General features: G+C 40.9%; 1 protein-coding gene across 1 annotated transcript; it reads right to left on the minus strand.

The window, feature by feature from the left end:
• Window positions 1–794: 794 nt before the first annotated feature.
• LOC139286290 (LHFPL tetraspan subfamily member 3 protein-like) lies at window positions 795–23,395 on the minus strand. Its single transcript, XM_070907031.1, has 4 exons — window positions 22,969–23,395; window positions 3,664–3,908; window positions 1,563–1,591; window positions 795–831 (listed from the first exon to the last, which is right to left on the minus strand). Exons 1-4 carry the CDS (start codon window positions 23,393–23,395, stop codon window positions 795–797), a joined length of 738 nt encoding a protein of 245 aa, XP_070763132.1.
• Between the last annotated feature and the right edge of the window lie 661 nt (window positions 23,396–24,056).

The following is a 24,056-nucleotide window of genomic DNA, read 5'->3' on the forward strand; positions in this document are numbered from 1 at the left end:
AATATTCACTGTACATACTTTGTAATACAAGTTTTTTTCTCTTTTGGGTGATAATATTCTTATAAAATAGTCTTAAATATCTTTTTTTCTAGTAAATGAGGAGGAACAAAGGGGCATATGAGCAAAAGAAGAAACTGAAACTTTCATTTCATTGTCAAACCTTACATATGAAACACAATAGATTTACATCAACCCGATATTATCTGAAAATGAGCCGTTTCTTCTTTTCACAAATAAAACATGACACACATTCTGACGGTGGTACACACGGCTAATTGTTAACATAGTTTAATACTTGTAATTACAGAGTTTGTTGATGTTTTGTTTGAATGTACTGTGTGTGCATGTGTTACAGAGTTGTGTTTGTGCGTATGAGTGAGGTGGTGTGTGTGTGTGTGTGTGTGTGTGTGTGTGTGTGTGTGTGTGTGTGTGTGTGTGTGTTGTGTCTGTGCTCGTACTGCAAGTGTACAATGTCAACCCTGTGCCTTCTCAGGTAGGTAGTGGGTAGTCCATATACATCTCAATGGAATAACAGTCTCTGCCCCTGCCATGGTCTATGCGATGTTGTGCAAGGGTTAGCTCTGTAGACACACTGGGATAAAAGTGTGTTGGGCTCCATGTAAGTGCTGGGGATGATGATTTAGGGACTGCAAGCAAGATGGGTGGACTTCAAGGGTAGGTTACACTGGGTTTTTGGCAGGTAGATGTGAAAGGCAGGCTGGCTGGTTCCATATCATTCCTCTCCTTCACAGACCTGGATGGCCTCCCTCCTTTAAGCTGATGTTGAGGGACTGCTACTTCATGAAGACAGACACGTGGACATTTAGGAACCTGAGAGAAACAAAGAGAAAGAGACACTATTTTTTTATATGATGGTATTGAGGTACTTGTAGTTTTTTTGAGTATTTCCATTTTATGCTACATTTCAGAGTGACTTTTTCTCCACGACATTTACTTGACAGCCCTAGTTATTAGTTATTTCATAGATTAAGATTTTATACACTAAACCTATGATAGAGCTCATAAAATATGACATTATTATAGATTAAACTATAGTCCAAAGTAATTAGAATTAGCTCCACCCTAACCATCTACAACATTAAAATGCTTCTTACATAGTAATACATCCGCAATAATGATCAAATATTATTATAAATAAAATATAACACTGACAGGGGCCATTCTGCTACTTAATTTTGCTACTTTAAATACATGTAGCTGATAGTACTGTACTGTTACTTAAATACGATTTTCAATACAGGACCTTTATTTGTAATGGAGTATTTTTACATTAAGGTATTGCTACTAAGGAAAGGGTCTGAGTTCTTCTTCCACCGCTGGCTGAAGGGGGTTACAGGAGGTAAAGAGTGAGGAACAGTAGTTTTGCTCTGAAAAACATTGTTGTACTGCACATAGGGGCACAGATTACATTTCATGGCTGTCAAATATTATAGAACAATCATATTGTGCATGATGTCTTACATAATGAGAGGCGGCTCTTTGTCATACATTTATAGACTGACATGTATATATTTCAATATGTATGATTTGTCCTTACTTACCTAAAGATTTGGTTAGGCGTTGCCTCCCTCTGCAAAAACAGAAACACAGAGAAAAATATAAAAGTGCAACAACATGGTTCTCAAGGTCATGCTATTAATAGACCCCCATGTTCACACATTGTCAAACGCATGCATCCTTCAAAATGACTGGTTGTATTGCACACAAGCACCAGGAGATGGCACCACGGATGAGCTAAATGGTAAAAGATTATTGAGCTGTAATGAATAATGCATAAATGGTAGATTCTCCGGAGCCGTAAACTAAGGAATGGTACGTCATCGGGCCACAAAGTGAGGCTGTTTATTGACTGGTAAAGCCACCGATAATCCCATTCAAGTTTTCTCTTCTATGGCATTGTCCATAGATCTTTCATCTTGTCTCTTTATCTCATATTAGTCATTTGAAGGTCACTGTAGTTTGAGATGAGAAAATAATAGAAATTGCACATACTAGTTCCATCCAGAGATGATTAAACAGGGCTCCATGATGATGTGACACGTGTGTTTCTCTCATAATAAAAAAGTGACATTCCTAGCTCCTTTAAAATAACAGCTTTCCTTTTTCCTTTTCTCTCCTTCATTCTCATTCTTTCCACTTTTGTTTAATGGGTTGTTGGTTGCCCATGCCTGTCTGATTCCATTACAAGCTACAGGGCATGGACATGCTAATCCCATTTCCCACTGGGAGACATGCCTGAACCCAGGCCCTTTCACAGCAAATCACTGTGTAGACCTGTGATAGTGATACACAATTACATATGCATGGTTACCAGTGTGTGGGCCAAGCCATTTCCATGACTAAATCATCACATCCCCTGACTGTATAGTGGATCTTTGGTGGGAAAGTGAGTATGTCAGATATTCCTACTGTCTTTGCATCATTGTACCTACAGTCAGGAGCAGATATGCGACTTGCAAGATAGTTATGGTTAAATAATATTTAAGATATAATTTTAAGGATGTTAAAATCCCCTTAATAAGTAGAAGACAGGGAAGGGGTTTGTAACCTTATTTGTGATGGCAGCTGGTTGAATCCTCACTTAACCTTGACAAAATATACATTGTTTGAAATCATAAAGCCCCGTGACTCCATCTGTGTAAACCATTTTATATCCCAATATTTCAACTTGCTAATTCTGTAACTGTGCATACAAAATGAAACAGTAGAATAGCTGTGATCAGCATCGATTAGATCACTTAGTTCCCTTTCAGAAGAGACCATGATCATGACTGTAATCAAAATGGGTCAAGAACAGGAGGTATTTTATTTTGGGTATGTCATTTCTAGGCTTGTGGTCAAAGATGGGGTCCACATGGTTGCTGATTGCATTGATGGTTGCTGATTTTGTTTTAGTATATTAAACCCATTGTTCAAAAGCGGGCCCATACAGTCCAAATGTGTTCATAGCTCCCTAAATTTAGTTATTTTTATAGATGCTGCTTCAAAAGCTCATTACATCAAAACTTTGGCTTTCATTTGTCATAAATACACAAGTCTACTGAGTGTGATCCTTTTATGAATTCAGCTCATATAATCTGTTTGCCAGACCAGCGTATGTTTTATCACTACCTTAATGAGTGTACACTTTATTTTTGCCGTCTGCTAAGTCACATGGGTTGTGATAAATCGGGAGTCTATTCTTGAAGCCAGCTTTAAAGTATTCTCATTTACTTTAAGTGTGTGCTTTAGCCAGCACACGTTGCACTGAGAGTGCACTTTTAGAGCAAATCGTCTGGTACCACTCAGCCAAAACAGAACTGATTCCACATCAATTACTCTGAGATTTATAACCCAGATTTAAGATAATTGGAAATTTAGGAGAATCAGTTTCCAGTTTTAGATGCATTTACTGTACATGTGAGAAATATCTATGATTTAATTTAATTAACTGCGAGAAAGGGAGCCATGTTGTTAAAGAAGCTGTCCTAAGTTCACATGCTGGCAAGTAGCAGTCCTGTTGAAGTCTTATGCAAGACACTGAATGCAAACATGGTCCTGGAGTGCTACCCCGAACCTGCCTCTGACTTACAGTGCGGTGGTAGAGTGAATTTCCCACAAGAGATCAATAAAATATGACATTTTCATCAGATTAGATAGTACATTCTCACCCTTGCTCTCAGCCAGAAGCTCTTCTGTCATGAGTCCGTCCTGCCGGTTCCCCAGGACAAAGGCCAGGAAAGAGAGGATGAGAGCGTCCAGGATTCCCATAATAGCCAAGATGTAGGCCCAACGCACCGAGCAGGCCCCCAGGCTGTATTTGTCCGTCTGCTCTCCGCACATCCGCCGGACCTCGTCACTGTCCCAACCATCCGGATAGATCATACAACCGAGCACCAGACAGACACCTAGAGAGGGGGGGTGGGGGGTGAAAAAAGGACAAGAGAAGTGGCAACATTAGGAGGGAAAGTGGATGAAAGAGAAGAAAATGAGTTTGGGGGAAAAGTGCAGTATAATAAATGAGGTCGGGGGATAATGAGATTTTGTGGGGAAATGAGAGATAAAGAAGAAGAATGATCATTTCAAGTGCTTTAAAAAATCTCTACCTTCTATTCTCTGGAGATTTTGCTCACACATTAACGCATTGATTTTCATTCCCTCCCTTAGGCGGGAAATAAGTGTCTAGAGTGCCAGTGGAAGAGCAGTAAAAACAGCAATAAACAACCACAGCAACAGTCATAGCCAGACACAATAGCAGCGAGAGAGTGTAGTAATGGCTCTGATGATATGAAATGTCCTCAGAACCTGGCTGCTATTTCCTCACATTCACATAGTCTACTTGTTTTGTTACACAACTTCATGGACGTCTCTCTCCCTCTTTGATTTTAAATAGTGGTAATATTAGATTTTTAACTCACTGCTCCTCTTTCTCAGTTTTTTGCCCAAAGGGTGAAATCTCTCTCATCTTGAGTTTAAAAGAGACTCTTCTCAGAGGTGATGCTGCGGCACAACAGCACAAGAAAAACCAAAGCCCATTTTCTCCGTCTTTGGATTTTAACTAAGTACTCCTCATTCTCAGTTTTTGCCCAAGGGGTAAAATCTCTCTCATCTTCAATTTGGATGAGGTTCTCCTCTGAGGTGGTGTTGCAGCAGAACAGCAGTAGACCTGGAAAAAGAAGCTGACTGCACAATTATCCAGAGTGCACTGCACATTAATAATAAAACATACTCCCCACTTCTTTATCCCCAAAACACTTGTTTGCAATGTTTCCTCCCTGGGTTAGGGTTTAGGCTTTTGAACATTATTCTAGTTTGCTACACATGTAATCTGCATTTTTAAGGACCTGCATGCTGCTTTAATTTGTCCACCTTTTAAACAGAAATGCATGTGTACACAATTTATGTGTCATTGTCCTTGTTTGTATCTTCTCTGGCTTCTCCACAGTCTTACGACCAAAAGTGAGACCAATATGCTCTCTTCTCATATGCATACACAAGCTGCCCACACATACGCATTAAAGCCCTCACTCACTGTAGTTTGTCACGGTACTGCTGCAGTCTTTAATAGTGCTGAAAGACATCCAGGTTTGTTGAGAGATGTTTCAGTGTGAGAAAGTGAGCAAGAGGGAGATTACAGAGCAATATCTACTGCAGACAAACTGCATACCTAACAGAGCAGAGCTTCGCCTAGACTCCTCTTCCACCTCCCCCGTGGCTCTGACTGTCATAACAAATTCATATGCACACAGAGGACTCAGGTACTTATTCAGGCTCAGATGGACGGATGGAGGAATACTGCAATGAACTATTGTATTTCAGACATTTCTAAGCCATTTGGTGCAGAAAATATTCCTTTACATAGCTATGCAAACAAACAACATGTGATTAAGCAACAGAAATCAGTGTCATATGCTGCAGTAACATTACGGTTGTACTACATCCCTGGTTTTATGAAGGACTAGAGTTTGTACATTTTGCAGTCTCCAGGCAGCACCACTGAATCAAGCGACAGACCCTTTTCACTCAAGCAAGACTTAACATGGCCTTGACAGGCTGTGATAGGGCCTCGCTCGGACTTATGTCACTCAGCCCACCTGAGCGCTAGATAGATACAGTATAGCATGACAGTCTGTCAAACGTCTAGTACATGATTCAGCTGAGTGAGTGTCACAGGCTTGATGTACATAGTGGCCAGTGAGAGGGCAGACAGTGAACAAGAAACCAAACCTCCACAGTCTGTCTGCCTGTCCACCTCTGGGTAAAAAGTCTCCAATGTCCTTGTCCATGATACACTGACAAAGACAGTAGTTGTCTGTGGCTACAGAAGCAGCAGCGCAGGCCCTGCCATGACAACACATTTACACTCATGTGGCAGTGTTGTTGAACCAAACCACCCTTTAATTGTTTCAGTGGCTCAGGGCAAACCAGAGTATCTCTGGCTCCAGTGCATACAAAAGAAGAAGAAGAAAAGTCCTCATGTTTTCCTCAGTGTCTGATTTTCTGGGACTTCACTATAGCTGCTCGCAAAAACAAACAGTAGCAAGCTAGAGCTAGCTCTAGTTTAACGGAGCAACGTTTCCATTTATTTGGAGTCGTGTTTCTGGCCACCTGATGTAAGTCACTTTGTTTCAGCTCAGTTTTTGGTCTCTACCAACTCCTGAGGAAAACATCTGGCTCATTAGCTACTAAATGTTCCACTATGTTCACCAGTTAGTCACAAACTGAGCAGGTAGTGCTCAGTGGGTTTTTAGAGCTTTTTTGCTGAAAACTGAAAACAGTGCATATTCTCTGTAGCTTCGTCACTTCGAGCGACCCCTTTCAAATCGCGTCATTGTTTTCACATTTGATACATTGCTATTATAAAATACTGATTATAGCTATTTTAAATGTCTTGGAACCATGTTGAAAATAAGTGTTCTCACTTTAAAATGTTATCCTTTGGATTGGTGTGTTTTTATAGATCCATAAATAAATCAAATCAAGGGAGGGGGCTTTCACAGCATGTTGGGTGAAAAGGGCTCTATTTGCTTTAGTCATTGATGCTGCCTGGAGAAAGCAAAAGACAAACAGTTTGAATTTGAAAGGAAGAGAAACAATAAAAAGGCTGTTACAAATATAACATGATAATAGAACTGACTGTGACATCTGCTGAACTCATCAGTCAGCCGTCATGTTATCTGCTGACTTAGGGGGGAAGCTGTCCATGCATTCTCTGGGTGCTCTTCCATTGGGGGTTTGGGAAATGGGCTATCATAAACACTGTTGGTGCATTGATATGAATAACCTTTTCACTTTAGAATAAGAATTCTACCAGCCGTGCTTCTCCAAACGGCATGAATACCATGTGTATCAAGGGGGTTTATGTAACAGCTATCACTTAACAGAGGGAGTGCCATGGAAGACCAAATAACATTTCATCCATACACATTACTAGTCTCTCTCCCTCACGATGCATTTACAACAAAGGTAACAAAAGCCTTTCCAGATCCTTCTGGGTGTCTCCTGCACGCCTTTGGCTTGATTCAACGGCATCATGAATATTACATTGAGGCTCATGAGGAGAGAGAACAGGCACACAGAGCTCGGGAGCAGGTGAGGGAGAAAGAGACAGAGGGTGCAGGAAAAAGACGAATAAAAGAGGAGTGCACCGACAAATGCTGATAGCATCAGGGGAGGGAGACCAAAAGAGAACAAGAGATACAAGAGTAGTAAAATATCTGTCACCGTCACTACTGAATGCTATAAAATACCTAGCCTGCCTGTGCAGATGAACATCTCTGAGGGATGCACTGGCGAAGACTATACCAACAGAGGGTGCCACATATGCCGCTCCTGTTTCCAGAAACAGCTTGTAGTTAGAGGAGGAGCACATGTCTCCTCCATACACTGTAACAGTAAGCCTGGAGTCAACTAATCCATAACCACACAACACAAGCCAGCAGGCCCATCACAGCATCCTCTTACATAACGAGGGGCTTAATTAAAATTCACAGAGGAAAAACTGTAGCACCTTACAGCGTACACCCATGTTAACGAAACCAAAGGACAAAATAACGGTTGACAAGCAGAACGGCAATCTTGTGTATTTAAATAATATAAAAATAGCATGTGCATATATGGGACTTCTGATCACATTAATAGTATCTTAATTAATATGTTAAATATGCTATGGTACATTCATTCAAATGTCATTAGGTACAAAATGTATAGTGAAAGTAGACAAATCAACACATGCAAAAAGAGACAGAGATATTAGAGAAACTATTCAGCAATAAACATAAGCCTGTGAAACTATTATTAGCAGCATTAATGGGTCAATTTTCTCGGTTGGTGTTTTTCTAATTACCCCAGATAACAAGCCAAACATGACAATGAGTCATCATATCAGTTTTAGCACAGTTAGACTTGAGTTTAATAACAAACCAAAAGTAAGACGAGGGTCATCATAACAGAGTACTGTAAGTTATGGTACTAACTTGTATTATAGAAAGGAAAAAAATCCAGTGATGTAGATTCACACGTTCCAATCAAGTAATTGTTTATGTAATTTATTTGCAAAAATGCGAAATATTCACTGCTTCTCCAATTTGCTGATTTTTTGTTTTACATCATTGTAAACTGACTGTGGACAAAACCATTTGGCAATATAAAGACATGACCTTGGAAAAATGTGATTGGCATTTGTTACTGACATTTTATAGACTAAACAATTCATCAGTTGATAAAGAAAATGTACCAAAAAATGAATCAATAATGAAAATACTGAAAAACTATAACTCCTCCTGTGGGCACCATTAAGTGGAGGCTGGTGTATGAACAGATATGGACGACAACTAATAAGACGCAGTTGTAATAATATAAAATAAGTATTCATGTGATAAGTTGTAATTGTTGACAAATGCTGTACATTAATAAATACTTAATAGAATCAGATTCAGAATCTGAGATACTTTATTGATCTCTGGGGGGAAACTACACAAGTTACAGGTGCTCCCATTCAAGAGTATAAAAGTAGTATAAATTTAGAAATGAGAGTATGTACAAGTAAAGATATAAAAAATAAAAAATAAATATATACATTTACAATATTTAAGCGGAAAAAAATACAATAACAATGTACATATATGTATATCTGTACAACTACATTATACTGTGTTTAAAACCATTTATTAAATGTTTCTATACTGCTTATGAATGTTAAATAGGGGGGCTTAAAGTAAAATGTTACCAAAAAACAACATTATCTCATTATCTGCTGGTATCTGCTGGCTTCACCCACCCGCACTGCATTGGAGCAGAACTTGCTGCAGTAATGAATGGTGTGCTCCAAATCCTGGCAACAGAAATAGCAGCACACCTGACAGAATGCAGCTGTCAGTCGGAGCGGAGACGAGATATTAACTGACAGCATTATCCTACCCTCGCAGCTTTGCCCTTCTCTCCTCCGTCTCTCTCGGCTCTCTCTGGAGAGCAGCAGACAGGCGCAGAGAGAGGGGAGACAGATTATGAGGCAGGGGTGAGGCAGGGATACACAGAGAGAGAGGAGAGGGAGAGGAGAGGTGGTGAGAGACAGAGCCCATGTAGGGTGCCATGCTCCAGCACTGTGTGTGGCCGCCAGCAAGTACCCAGCACCACACTAACGTCATGAGCACTGGCTACCATATGCTGGAGCCCCTCGGCGGAGCTATTCTCAGCATTTACTCGTTTTTTTGTCTTTTACACACACACACACACACACACACACACACACACACACACCTGTCTCTGTCTCTTTCTCTCCGTGGGAACACTGGGATCATGCAAGTAGAAAAGTGGACTGAGAAATGCTTGTTGGCTAACAGCAGTTTATGTAAGAGACTGTAGGTAGGGCAGATTAGGTGCAAACAGCACTACAGGAAAGTCTGAGGGCAGAGCGGCAGATGGTACAGAGCGGTATGATGGCAGTAGATTTGTCAGAAGCACATTGGTGCATTTTTCTTTCTGCACAGACTTCTAAATCCCATCGATACTGAAAGAATCCAATTGCCTCTTATAATCTCTGAGTGTCATTTGCAAGTAGTGCAGGTGACTGGAGGTTCAATGTGACCTCCAAAGAAGCAGCTTGATTGGATTTGTGCATCTGGTTTGCAGACAGAGACAAAGAAAAATAAATCACATATACTGTATACTGCCTTTGAAAGAATATAGGGTTTAATCTTCCTCCATGGCATCTGGCTCCTGTTTAACTGTGTTTTCAGTGTTTCGGCATGTCATTGATTGCACTGGGTGGCAGATGGGAATACACAGTTATTTGTATTTCCTGCTCTCTCCATCACTCACACATCTGCAGCACATCTAAGCAGCCATGAAAAGGGATTCACATTTTTTTTTAACTCCCACAGTCCTTTGTGGATCCCATTTTCTCCTCTCCTCATTTAAATAGCTGTGACAAACTGAATTATGCACACACACATCCCAAACTGTTCTATCTCACGCAGCATATGGATCCAGTTTTACCACACACACATGCACATATATACCGACAAACAAGCACCTCTTTGTCTAAAATGTACACAGTGGCTGAAGTGCTGAACATCATTTGTCACTTCTCATAGTGACACATCTTGGTGCTGATGAATAAGAGTGTATTCACTGAACTGTCAGTCTCTCTGGTGAACGAGCCCATGGCTGGCAAAGTGGCATTTAATGTAAAAACTAAAAGTCAGCTCAAAAACGAAAATGGGCACAGATGCTCTGGGAACGGCTTTGAGTGTTTATCCCAGCAGGTTTATCCCATGAATATGCATTGGTAAGTTTGCTTTAATGTAATAGCTAATGTTACACTCCCACAGGTGAAATAGTGACCTCAATGTGGGAAAATCTTACTAGTTAAGTTCAAAAGGTTTCTTCTACAGTCTTTAATGCTCTTTTTTACAGGAAGCAAATGATGGGAAACCCAGACAATGCAAGAACAGAGATACAAAAAGACAGTAACATCGTTGCTCACATCCAAAGACAAAAACAAAATAAAGCTTGTGATTGTTCTACATTGGCTAGTAATGTGATCTACTACCTCTAAAGACATCGTTCAACCCTGATGCTTGTTGTCTGTGTTGCTGTTCTCAGCATTAAGCTCCAGGCAGAGTGAGATTCCTGCCAGTGCTGAGGCACAGTGTGACAGTGTGGCTTGGTGCTTGGATGACTCACGTTGCTGAGACTGGAGACAAGCAGCCCAAGTCCAAACACATCATTGTGGGAGAGAGGTGGGAGCGGTAGCAATAGCCTAAAGTTTCAAGGACCAAACCAAACCAAAGTTTGTTCTGCAAGTTTTAACGATTTGATGTCAACCTGCGTAGTTTACATTTCTGGAGACCTTTCCAACATTCACTTGATGTTGGAGTTTCCTGCAAGCACTTGAATGCACCAACAAGTAAAACACTGCCTGCAGACAACTGCATTATAGCACCATTCAATGATAGTGATACAAAACAGTGACTATTAATTTTTCACTATGGCTCATTTCTCTCTACAAGTTGATTTTCATACCATACTGGCATGAGTTGAAACCACTGGTTTCATGGGAAATTCATCTATAAGTGCTCAGTACGCTTTGGAAAATGGTTGGCAGTAACATCAAGTTTGCATGTTTTTGTAGAAAATGAGCTGAAATGTACAAAACCACGAGATGAAGTCTTCTCACTTGGAGGAGACCAGCATGGATTTTATTTAGGAAGAAGAACAACACATCCTTTTCTTCATCTGTAAGAGCTTCTGTTGAGGAGCCCTTGAACAAGCCCCTCCAGCAGAGCTGCTCAGTATTTGTCCCACAAAGATGTGTGTTAATACTTGTGACTCTATTGAGACTTGTGAACTTGTGGTTCAAATCACCAGTTTTATGTCTCAGTGTAAGGACCTGAGCAAGTTAGAATTTCGATCACACTATATTCATATCAAAGATTTCATTTTTCTGTTTACTTATTTGGATCACAGATTGCACCTTTATATAAGGGTTTGTTTGATGTTGCCTTTCCCCAAATGGCTGTTTACACCAAAACACATTCAGCAGAGTTGGAGAGGAAAGGCTTGAAAATAGTGTCCACCAGCAACAGAGGAAACGTTTTGTCAGAGTAGACTGAATAGTAGTAAAAAATAGATGGTAAATGGACCTTAGTTTGACACACACTCACACATCATTGACAGCTGAGCAAGGCACTGGCCAGGCTATCAGGAGCAATTTGGGGTTTTTTTTGGCAACTGTACGGCTTCATGGACAATACTGTCAGGTTAGAGGTGATACGCAGTATTTTCTGGGATTTAATAAGATTTTCAGTTCTTAATTTAAACCTGAGAAAGTCTCAGTTCTTTCATCTCGCTCTGCTACCAAGGGAGCCTGTCATTTTTGGTTTGATCCTCAACTCAACAAGCTTCAGTCTCTATAGGCTCCCCAGCTATTTCTGAACTTTTACCATTTGCATTTCGCAGGGAAATCTCGGGGTTCAGATTGCATCATTTTTCCTGATGTTGTCATCAGAAATCTATGTAGGCTTCCATAATCACGTGGATGTTCTGGTCTCATAACTCAATACTAAAGACAATATGGTTCCCACTTCACCTACAGAGCTACTTATGTAAGCTTTATTCAGTCCAATGATGAGGGTGTAGAATGAGACTGATTAATCTAATCTTTCCTGTGGCCAGTCCAGACTCTAGTGAAGTGAGGGCAACATCAACCACCCCTTCACGCTGGACTTCTCTCTGGCTCCAAGATGAGCCAATGAGTACCAAAGAAATACAGCCTAAGACTATGACAATGATATGCCATAATTGCATCCGGATAAATGAAGATGATGATAAATTAAGAGGGTATGATCTATATAGTGGGACTAAATGGAGTGTGAAAATCTGTCCCCACTTAGGTCTGCTTCATGGTTGAAAGAAAACAAAGAAAGAGGGTTATAAATGTGGGGATAGTGCTATTATAGAAACTGTTTATTGTGTTATTCATACTTAATATGTGTCACTTTCTGCGGCTACAAGAGAAATTATAATAAGAAATATACAGGAGTTAGGGTTTCATAGTTTCATACAGTATAGACAGGAGATGAACATTTGTTTAGACAGCTGGCTGGACACCAATTTAAGACAGTTCTCTAAAAAAATATTTCCAAAGTGTCTAGGATACAGTGTAAAGTGGAGCAAGGGAAAGTTTTAAAACTGACTCCAACTATCTCCCCTGGAAGATGAGGAACATGCTTCTTGAGATGAGCTGTCTACAGTCCAAATCTATTTCTGCTTCAGTTGCTGGCAAAACTCGGTGGTTGCTAGAGGGGAGCAAGAAGCTTCCAGGCATCCTCTGTATCTCGCTCTGTCAACATCTTAAGCAATTTTCTGCACAACAAGCACATAATTCCCACAGATTACCTATCAATTCAATTCAAAGGATTAGAAGGAGCAAGAAATTGCTTATTTCATCAAATCATCTCTGTTCTGTGCCAGGATAAGTCTTGGAAAACATTTTTAACCATCTTGCAATGCTGCAAATAATCTTCCCACATGAACATATTGCATATTACAGAGTAGCCTACCTGTAGACTGCAGGAAGCGCTCTGACTTTTACAAAAGGGAATAAAATGCAAAAAAAAGAGCTCTTTGAATATAATTTCGAATACAGCTTCAGATCAAGCCTGATATGAGAATCCAAAAAAGAGACAGAAAAAGACACTTCTCCATCTAACAGGAGAGGATGAAAAAGGATGAAATGTCTCTGCCACCAACCACACACTAATACCCAAGATCTTTCAGTCAATCAATTAAAAAGCAACTTTGGTTGCACCAGCTAAGTTTCCGTGTAAAGTTCTTCCTAATTTCTACAGTTTCAAACTAGTGATTTACTTAAACAGGTTGCATTCAAATTTCAGAAATGTCTTAGCTAGTGTGTAAATCAGTCACTAGGATATATTTGTAACGCCATTCAATCAAACTGGAAGTGACTTTAGCATCAGAAGCAGTAATATAACCCCAAAAGAAGAGTTTTAGGAGAACTGATATCTGAAACCTGAAAAAAACCTTGAAAATCTTTTCTTCAAAGTTAGCAGTATTCATACAGTTTAGAATAAGTGGGGCATCTATCTATCTATCTATCTATCTATCTATCTATCTATCTATCTATCTATCTATCCATCCATCTATCTATCTATCTATCTATCTATCTATCTCTATTTCTCTTTCATTGTCTACTTGGAGTTAATGATCAGTGACTTTAAAAGCTTTTTTTAAATCCTGCGTTCTTTGGTCAAATGGTGTATTTTCAGACAGCGAGTGTGTTCTGACTCTTAATGTCCACACAGATCATCTGGTGAGACAACGCCTTATTATCACACATTGATTGGAGCCAGTGTTAGAAAGGAGAGCAGGCTGCAAATGCCTACAGATGAGGCGCGACCTGCAGCAGGAGGGACACATTGTGCTCTGAAATTATCAAGTGATAAGGTTGACACAGGAGTGAGACGCGTGCCTGTATAATAAATGTAACACTTCAGGTTAAAGCAGAGGTGGGGATGCGGAGGTAAAGGGTGGAGGGAGGGGGAGAGGAATCAAGGGAGGAGTGCAGCGTAAACCGCAGTGAGCAGAGCCGGAGGGAGTGAGGATGGGGTGGGGGGCTTACGTAACAGGTTCAGATGCGGCCTGTACCTCCACAGAGGATAAAGATTGGCAAGGGCAATGGAGATCAAAAGAGACCTTTGAGTTCTCTGTGAAAATACTGACAGGGCCACCAGTTGAGGGACGATGGAGGCAAACAGCCACGGCTTATGCAGGACTGTTCTCTCTCAGTCAACAGTTAGAGCACCAACCAACGATGATGTAGTTACAACAGCATTTTCTGTGAAAATAGCAAAATTAAAAATACAGGATTTCATAAATGCTCCCTCCAGCCACCCCTTTCGAACATAACAGTGCTTAAGGGCTCGACTGACTGAAGCACAAACTACTGTAGCCGACAGAAATTAATATTTTGTAGTTTTATATATTTTGCATATGCAGTGGTGGAAGTATTATTCAATGGAAACTAATAATACCCCACTATAAAAATACTCCATTACAAATGTTTACTTGAAATAAAACTAGACGTATTAGCAACAAATGTACTTAGAGTAACTCATTATGCAGAATGACCCCTGCCAGTGACATGTTATCACATTATTGGACCATTATTATTGATGTATTAATATATAAGCAGTACTGTTGTAGTTTATAGTTTAGTTTAGCTGTGTCAAATAAATGTAATGGAATAAAAAGTACACTGCACTATACTGCAAAAGTACTTGAGTAAATGTACTTTCCACCTCTGTGCATACACACACGCCATACACGGACATGTGCACTCCTACCGTTACTGTCACTACAGCATGGGAAGCTTTTTTCATGGATCACAGCATCCTTGCTGTCCCTCCACATCCCTCCCTCTGTGGAATAAATCAGCAGCCTCGCCCGCCTGAGCTCTGGCCTGAGCCAGGCCCCTTCTGAGATCACAGGGATTAATTTAGGCAAATCTATAGTCCACACCTCGCAGGGCTACGGGGACACAAAACACAGGGGAGTCACGACTTGGCTGGCATTTAGAGTTTGTATTCCACAGGGCTACACCCAAACTCGTAAGGTGTGGGCTAATTAATTAGCATTGATTTGTTTTTGTTTGATGTTCAAAAACACGATCTCAGGCTTCTTAAATTAGCTGTTCTGTTCACAAATAAGCATTAAATCAACCAATATGCATTACGACATCCCTGTGAATCTCTGCTCAAAAGACCTAGCCGTAGTATGTAACTACCAAAATGTACAGTACATGCATGTAAATTATTGTGTGTGTTTGCAATATGTGCGATGGTGTGTGTGTGGATATCCACCACCCGCCCTGCTGTCCACCGTCAGCAGGACTGTGAGCTGCATGGATGATGGTTCCCCAATGCCTCCCGCTGGCTATAATTAGATGGTTCAACTAGCTACTATGTGTTTCTTAATTACAAAAACGCAGGAGTGCCAGGGTGTTGATTTGAAAACAGATTACCAGTGGAGACATGAGCAAAATGGGTAAGAATGCCCGATTGCTTGTTCCTCGTGTGATAACATTTGAAAATAGGTGAAGAGTTTGTACTCTAGAGATCATCGCTATCCCATCTTTGAATGTTCAGCCTCCTGCTGCGAAGGTGCCATGTGTGGATTTAGTGCAGTGTTGTGCATCCAGTTGATTTGATTGAAAAAAAGGTTGTGGATCAGCACATTCAGTTTCAGCGCTGCTCTGAAACCCAGTGAGAATACAAATCGGCTCTGAAATTATCCCAAACCAGTTGTCATCGCTTCTCCTCACCACCTGACGGCCACTGTCGTGTAGCCCAGATGACCAGTGTGGATTACAGCCAAAGATTTCTGAAGCCTATTTAGGATTTGAGAACATCTCTAAAAAGGATTAAAATTTCAGCCGCTTCAAAATCTCTCAGGTCTTGTCTTGTTTGTTATGTCACTTACTTCGGCCCAGTTTCTCATTATCTTTTTTCACTGGTGTTTCACAGTTAAAAGTTAATATATATATATAAAAGCAGACAGTCTCTCATGTTGTTTCACTATCCGCGTTACACAAATCTGCCCCACTGGGTATCTGACTTGATGTGCTGCAGAGAGACATTACTCCAGCTGTATGTAGCTGCAGCAGCACGAGTTACTGGATACATCAGACTGTTTCTAACATGATGATGATAACCGGCAGACCCCAAACTGTCACAGACTGCTGGGGAATAACAAAAAGGTCCAAGGTTAGATTAACCTCCAGTCACAGGCTGCCGTTTGTACGTTCCAGTGTAGCATTTGTGAAGGTTTCAGGTTAGTCTGCTGCACATTCATACAATTGGACAAATCCAGACAGCACAGACTGTACAGATAGGGAAAATGCCAGTTGACAGTGTTGATCAGTCACTGGTTTATTTCTCCCATTATCCATCCACTAAAACATTATTACACTGCTTTCTAAAATTATGAGGCAGATGTGTCTTCGACTAGCATTCGCTCAGTTACATGTTTGGCCTTCCAGAAATACCATAAATACTAGCAGAAAGATGTTGCAAAGCATAAATAAATGTATAAATACCTACAGAAATTATATTGTCTGAAAACGTCCGTCTAAAGTTGTACAAATGACTTGACATGAAAGCCGCTCTACAGAAACTGAATGCCACTTAATTCCAAGAAAAGAAATATGAATTTACTTTGATACGGATGTCAGTATGAAATAGTACTTATAGTATTGGAGTCTCCAACTAACTGGCATCCTATTAACCACAGTCGTTATCCTAACTATGAATAACATTTGTTTTTCACACTTAAACAACAATTTATTAAAACTTGCAATAACTGATAAATTTTTTTTGGCCACTTGGGGGCAGCACAACAAGCTGTAAACAGCACCGACATATTCTCACCTTATAAAGGTGATATGGCAAATCACACTTCTTTTAGCTCTGTTTTTGGTCTCCACCCAATACTGAGAAAAATACCTGGCTCTTTAGCTGCTAAATGCTCCACTATGTTCACCAGCTAATCGCTTACTTTGTTGGTCTACCGTTTGGTGCTGGGAAAGTAGTATAATGTGTTGGTTTTTAGAGCTTGTGTGCTGAAAATTGTTTCCTACTGTGACTGGAAACTGCGTTGATGAGAGTAGTGAGAGTGAAAAAAACAATAAAGTTGTGGGACACAAAACCAAAACAATGAGCTGAAAGACACTATAAAGCTCCTTTGAGCTGAGGGAAATTGCAGAGTCGGGTGATAATTATGTGTGGGTTCATCATTGCAGACATTGCACATAGCTGTTGATCCATTGTTAATATAAAATAGTCATTCAGCAGCTTTTAGTAATAGTGGTGGAGATGTGGTGGCATTTTGTAAAAACTCAAAGGACAAAATCTTCACTGCATCAGCTTGGTCTCTCAAAGTACTTCACAAAGTCAAACCAAATTGAAGTGAACTGAACTATAAATTATAAATTGATATAGTTCTATAAAAAGAACTATAAATAATAATCCACTAGCATTGATGGTAACATTACAATGTTGACTTAAATCTTTAGGGTAGGTAGCTATGATGTGTGAACATAGTCAGGTTCACTCACTTGAACTCAATGCGACATGCCGTTAAGATGCCGAAGGTTGTTCAAGGATGAGTGACAAAAAAGCTGCAAAAGTCAGTGGAAGATGGAGAAGTTCTTCTCTGTGCTGAAAGTTAATATATAACTTGTTTTGGCAAATTTTCTTTGTTTACTTCTTCGGTGTCAAGGCAATTATGGACAGAGCTTAAAAGTACTTCATCAAATTAAAGTAAACTCTTTTGTGCATTTTAATAGAAAAGTTGTTCATTTATATGCTAATTTGTGTCATAGCATAGTGTTGTTTGGGATTGGCAGCTTGAGGAAGTTGTTTTTCAACAAAGTTAATCAACCCCTGAGCAGGGATGGTCATGTACTAGCATGCAGACAAAGGATGTGAATCTATTATGTCCACCACATGAACTGAAAGTTGCAATGTGAAGCAGGCAGGCGCAAACATAGGAAGCAAAGCAACAGACAAAAGTAACAGAATCCACCTTTTCATCCGTCAGCCACTAATCTGCTTTTAAAGGCCTGATAGGTATCCAGATGAAAGCACACAGGTCTGGTGCTGCGGCAGTGAAAAAGTGCAGCTCCATGACGGCTGCTCTCATGCCAAACTCCACCACTTTCCACCTCTGCGCTCAACAAGGCTTTAATGCTCCTTTCAGATCAAGCCTCTCAATAGAGCTAATGGACCGCAGGAGTGAGAGCCAGCCACAGAAAAATACAGGATAATACATAGAGAGAAAGAAAGTGACCCAAAGGATCAGTATGTTTTCTCTGAGCTCTGTTATCTGATTTGTTTTCTGTCTGTCTTCAGACCTCATTCTATGTTATCTCCCAGTTTGTTTTCTTTTTATTGTCATCTCTGTTCCCCCTTTATCTTCCCACGGTCCTTTCTCACCACGGTCAGGCAATAAAGGTTCAGAGTTTTGATGTGTTAATCCCTCTTGTTTGATCTTTATCCATCTTTATCAAAAGTAGGTTTCAACTGATTTACTGAAGGCTCCATTTGCTGCAGCTTGATAAACACACTCATATACGTATATATTCACTCATATATTCCATACAATGACAAGAATATGTAGTGGAATTGTGGTTTTTCTTACAAAGAGATGGACGGCCACAAGTGCCTTTCTTACACCCATGCAGAGAGAGCAGCCAAGTAGCTCAGTTCACAAGATTAGTATGAGATCAGTAAGGTCAGACCAGTGATTACTGGTCTAACTAACTTACATGTTGTAATTTGGCTCAGAACTAAAAAGATTAGTCAATTAATTAGTCGACTGACAGAAAGATTATTCTGCAACTATTTTGATAATCAATGAATTTGCTTGAAAAGTAATTTTTCGAAGCAAAAAATGACAAACGTTCTCTTGTTCGAGCCTCTCAATTGTGAGAATAGGTTTTTTTCTTTATTTTGTGTGTGCAAACAGAATATCTTTGGGTTTTAAACAAAACAAGTAATTTCAAGACATGAACTTGGAAAAAATTTAATTTTTCACTATTTTCAGTTTTGATCAAATAGTCATCAGAACTAAACTTTCCAAGAGAAGCTCATTAGACAATTGTTTCATGTGTTCTACGTGAATTATGTGAATTTACTTATCATCAGAGGAAGTAATGCAAATGCTGCAGAAAGCACAGGTTTGTGCAGAATCTGAAACGTCATCCCTAAAGTATTAACTACCAAAGACATCAAAGAAGAAGCGGAGCATGTTTCCAAATGCAATTTTGTTATTTTGCTTCCCTATGAATTCTAAAGCAAATCTTTTCTTTCTTAATTATTTCAGGAAAGAAAACAACAACCGAGCCCACACTAACAGAACACACCAAATAATTAAAAAGAGAGGAAAATAGAAGTCTAAGTAAATGCAGTCCTTTGAAAACAGTCTGTTTCTTTGCAATTAGGCCGTCCTCAGTCTGCACATTTGTTCTGCTGACTTTACAAAGCTCACGTCTTGCTTATTCACAGGTATGACTCATATGTTTTTGAGAAGAAACAATGTCATCAATTATAGAAAAAGGCTGGCTGCCGACATAACAGAGTACCTAGACATGGTACAAAATGGTGAAGTAATTATCATTGACCTGACAGTCTTCTTAGTTAATTGGCGCGCAGACCCCTGAAGAACTGCAGTTACAGGACAAAAAAGATGGAGAGAGAGAGAAATGGACAGCACATACTGTACTCGCTGGAACAAGTTTATTAAGAGAAACGAAGGGGAAAGAGGAGAGGGGAGGTAAATAAAACAAAAGGTACAAAAAAGAGAGTGGAACTGGAGATACGGCGAGGTCAAAATGAGCAAGTGAAATGAGTTGAGATGCACGGAAGGGTGAAATTGTGTGAAGGCAGCAGAAAGAGATAAGGTAAAGGAGCTTGTGCATCATGTACCACGCTGTGCTCAGCTCAGCGGAAAAAACACACCCTTACATCTGCATGCCGTGGACTTGAGAAGACCAGATGCACAGATGGAAATAGCTCTGGTGAGGGAAGTAAAAGAATGATTCGAGTCCATCTAGGGCCTGATGGATGCCGGAGCTTTTCTGCACTCAACTTTGTTTGGCTGAGGTCGACATTTTGAGAGATCTAATGTGTCCTGGTGGTTTGCTTTCTCATCAAACATTCAGCCTTTTTACCTGGGCTTCACAGAAAAAAAAACTCTCTTCCTGGAGATGGCTAGAGATGAGTGCGTGCTCTCACTGACTGATTCACTGGAGAGGAGCCCTGTGCAATGGCGTGAATTTGTTACGTGTTGTTAAGTGTTTATCCAAAACCTTCTGACCTCAGCCCAAGAGGATTTGTGAAAGCTGCAGCAAGAGTGGCACAAAGTATATCACTTAAATCACGTATACGTTGCCAACACATACAGTGTGACCTTGATATTGAGTTAGTGTATCTGAATAGCCCTTTTACTCAATGAGGCATGGTACTGTAATGTGCTGTTTTTTCACACCATATAAATCTGCACTAAAGACGAGAAAGAAACTATAAAATGTAGCCTTTCAGTGAGAAAACAAAAGAGATCTTTAATGATGATGATGGTGCTGAGGCAGAGAGAAAGACCAGTACCATGAAGCAGAGAGCATTGCTCTGGATACTGTCTACTACTTATCATTCATGTCCTTGGACCAGTTTAGCATCAGGGATGGGTGACAACAAGCTACGGCGACTGAGTCCATTTTAATTTCAGTTTGCTTTATTGGCCTGAGATGAGATGTGACATACATTTGCGCTGCCAAAATATTTCAAGAAGGAAAATAGTGGATAAAGGAAAAGAGAGCAATAAAGACTCACTCCGTTTCCTCTTTCTCCTGTGTGCACGCACACACACATTCTTGCCTGTCATTTATCATCATATTGATGATTTCTACTTCCCCTATCAAAACATCAGCTGACAGTAAGGGGCCCATTACAGATGCCAGTGGGCCACCTGTCCTCCACAGGGCTAGTAAATGAAGGCAGCGTGAGTTTAACCGTCAGCTAAGCGTAATGAAGTTTGACAGTGCTAAGCAGCCAGGCTTGCTCATTAGGCATTCCTGTGCCAGCTTACCATGGTCAGGGTCTCTCCTCTTGGCTTTCTCTTTCATCTCTTAGCTGCAGAAGCACAAAGCCCGGCGGTCTCCTCATTAGACAGGCCTTTTGCATTAATTCGGCCCAACATAACACACTGAGCTGGAGATGTTCCAAATAATGTTTGTTGGAACAGGAAGCCGGCTGCTTCGACCAGTGGTACAGCTGAGCAGACCCGTGTTTGGCAACGTTTGGACTCCTTTCAGATGATGGAGGCCTCCACTCACAGTTACAGTGACTAAATGCTGCCAGCAGCTGCACCATTGACCTCTACAAAATTGAAACACCCTCAACAACCCTAACTCTACCACACAAACACACACACACACCTGTCGGCTGATGATGGACTGCAGATCTTACAGAAAGGCACATTGTATTTGGCTGCATTGTAGCTATAGCTATTAGATGATAAAATACCAGCATAAAGTGCACATTTTATGTGGTCACGCAGTCTCGTGAAAAAACAGTTAATCATCTGTTACCAGTTTGAAACAGTTTTTTGATATTGATATGAAAGTATTACTGTATGCAATAATCCTGCATTATATAATCCAATAATACTGGACCATTGTTTTTGACCAATAACAAAAAATATGCCCCTTAAGGGATATTGTCAGAGGTTTAAGCTGCATACATGTGCACTTCTGTTGCGGTGATGTATCAGGAGAAAGGGTTATGATGAAGTGACGAGGTGACAAGTTACCAGTGTCTCTATGTTGCTATGTAAAGCAACGACTGGTTTAATGTTAAAGGCACAATTCGCGTTCCTAATGGAAAGAAAACCAAAATTCAAAACACAGGATTGAAAGTAGAAACGCACCCGTCCGACTTTTTCTCTCCTGATACAGAGTCCCATACCTTAACTCAGGGTATTTGCCAATGCAGAGTAAGTGTAAAATCTGATCAGTATGCGTCACTGCGTGAGACTCACAGGGATCCTGTTTATGTAAGGTAACATGAGACTCACAGGTCACTGACAACTGTGAAAAAGGAGGAAACAATTTGAATTGAAAAATTACATTGACATTGGATTGGCCAATCACAGCCAATACCTGGTAGGCTTATTAAGGTCAGTATTGGGCTAATGACGATATCGGATCCATGCATCCCTAATTAGAAGCTTTCCTATCACTCCCAAATTGATTGACAGGTTTTCTGATACACATGACACACAGCAACTTAAAGCTTCAGTTGCTGATGGTTTGTTTAAATCAGTAATATTTGTATCAGTATGAAAGGAATTTATTTCGATATTTTGAAACAGTGTAATAAGCTGAGAAATGCTTCATATGTGACTACACCTGTAGCTCGTACAGTCAGTAATGTAATGTCCATCATTTCCTCAGCAACACTTCAGCACCATGGACAGCACTGTCTGTTCAGGAGTGTTGCCTGACAGCTCCAGTAGAGATCCTGCTTATCTTCACTCGGGCTGCTCCCGCTGACAAATAATGTATCTAATCAACTGATCAATCAAAGCCCAGTGTTAGGGCGTTAAGGGGTTTCCAATACGTATCATGCCAAGGACCCTAAACCAGATGTTAGGTCCCAGAGACACTCACTTGATGAGATCCAACATCTATTTTTTTATTTAGCAAATATGTATATAGCCTGTTACTGGGTTCATTGTAGATAACAGTGGAATCTTGTCATATCTACACATGCTCTCCCTACATTTTTGTGAATACAGTGACAATAAACCACCCTCTAAGCCCCTTCTTTTCAAGGTCCCTTCCAGCCCCTGCGCCCCACTTCACGAGGTAGGCTACTAAAAGGCACTTACCTGATGCTGCTTGCATCCAGCCACAGATCTTGTACACGGTGGAGGTGCTGAGGAGGAAGAAGAGACTGAAGCAGCCGATGCAGGTGACCACCAGCATCATGGACATTCCAATGAAGAAGGAGGCGGCCTTGAACGCACTGGAGGGGATAGCGGAGAACTCGGTGAAGCTACCCTGGCAGGCCAGCTCTCTGGCGATCCCGTCTCCGACGCAATAGTGAAAAAGGCCGAAGTAGCCGGCCTGCGGCGTATCCACGCCATCCCCAATCCAATAGGGCTGTGAGAAGATGGTCACGTTAACAATACCGAACAGGATAGTGAAGATGGCCCATAAAAGTCCGATGACACGGGAGTTGCGGACGTAATTGGTCTGGTACAATTTCGCAGCTTCTGCAGATGGTAGCATTGATGCGGCAGATCCAGGTATCATTTTATGCAATCCCGAAGACTAAATGAATATTGCGATGTGTCCGAGCACAAAGCGAGGACTTAGCATCAACCGCGCAAACCGTTTTCTACAGAATCATCCCCGAAACAGCGAGAACACGCGGAGAAGCTATGCCCGTGCAACTGCAACACAGCAACATCTGTCAGGCGCGATCAACTCATGACGTCGCATCCTAAAGCCAGGCGGTGAACCAAGTGAGGAGCTGAAGCAGAGAGCGCCTGGACCCTGGATATGGCCGATAACTCTGAAAACTCAACGACTACAGTAGCAGAAACAGGCTGCCTCCCACTTGCTCCGTCTAGCCGTCAGACGTGCACATCGCTGCCGCACAGTGTCGCTCACTGATGCCCTTGGAAAACCTCGAGTAAACCACCGAGCGACTAAGAAATGTATATTCACACCGACCTCAGCTACACAACATATGACGCACACGTATCAGCCTGAATGCAAGCAGCGACAGCCTCTAACAGGCGGGTTGTACTATGCCTCTGAAGGGGGTCGCATCCATTAACACCTTATAGGCATGTACTTACAGATGAATGCAGCCTACAATAATAACCATTCAGAAAACACGACGCCCCCCTTCAGGATCGTTAAACGGGAATTTATTCTCCGCTTTGTGACAGCATCGCCGTGCTGCCGG

The sequence above is a fragment of the Enoplosus armatus genome, chromosome 6, assembly GCF_043641665.1.
Source record: "Enoplosus armatus isolate fEnoArm2 chromosome 6, fEnoArm2.hap1, whole genome shotgun sequence".
NCBI classification, from domain to species: domain Eukaryota; kingdom Metazoa; phylum Chordata; class Actinopteri; order Centrarchiformes; family Enoplosidae; genus Enoplosus; species Enoplosus armatus.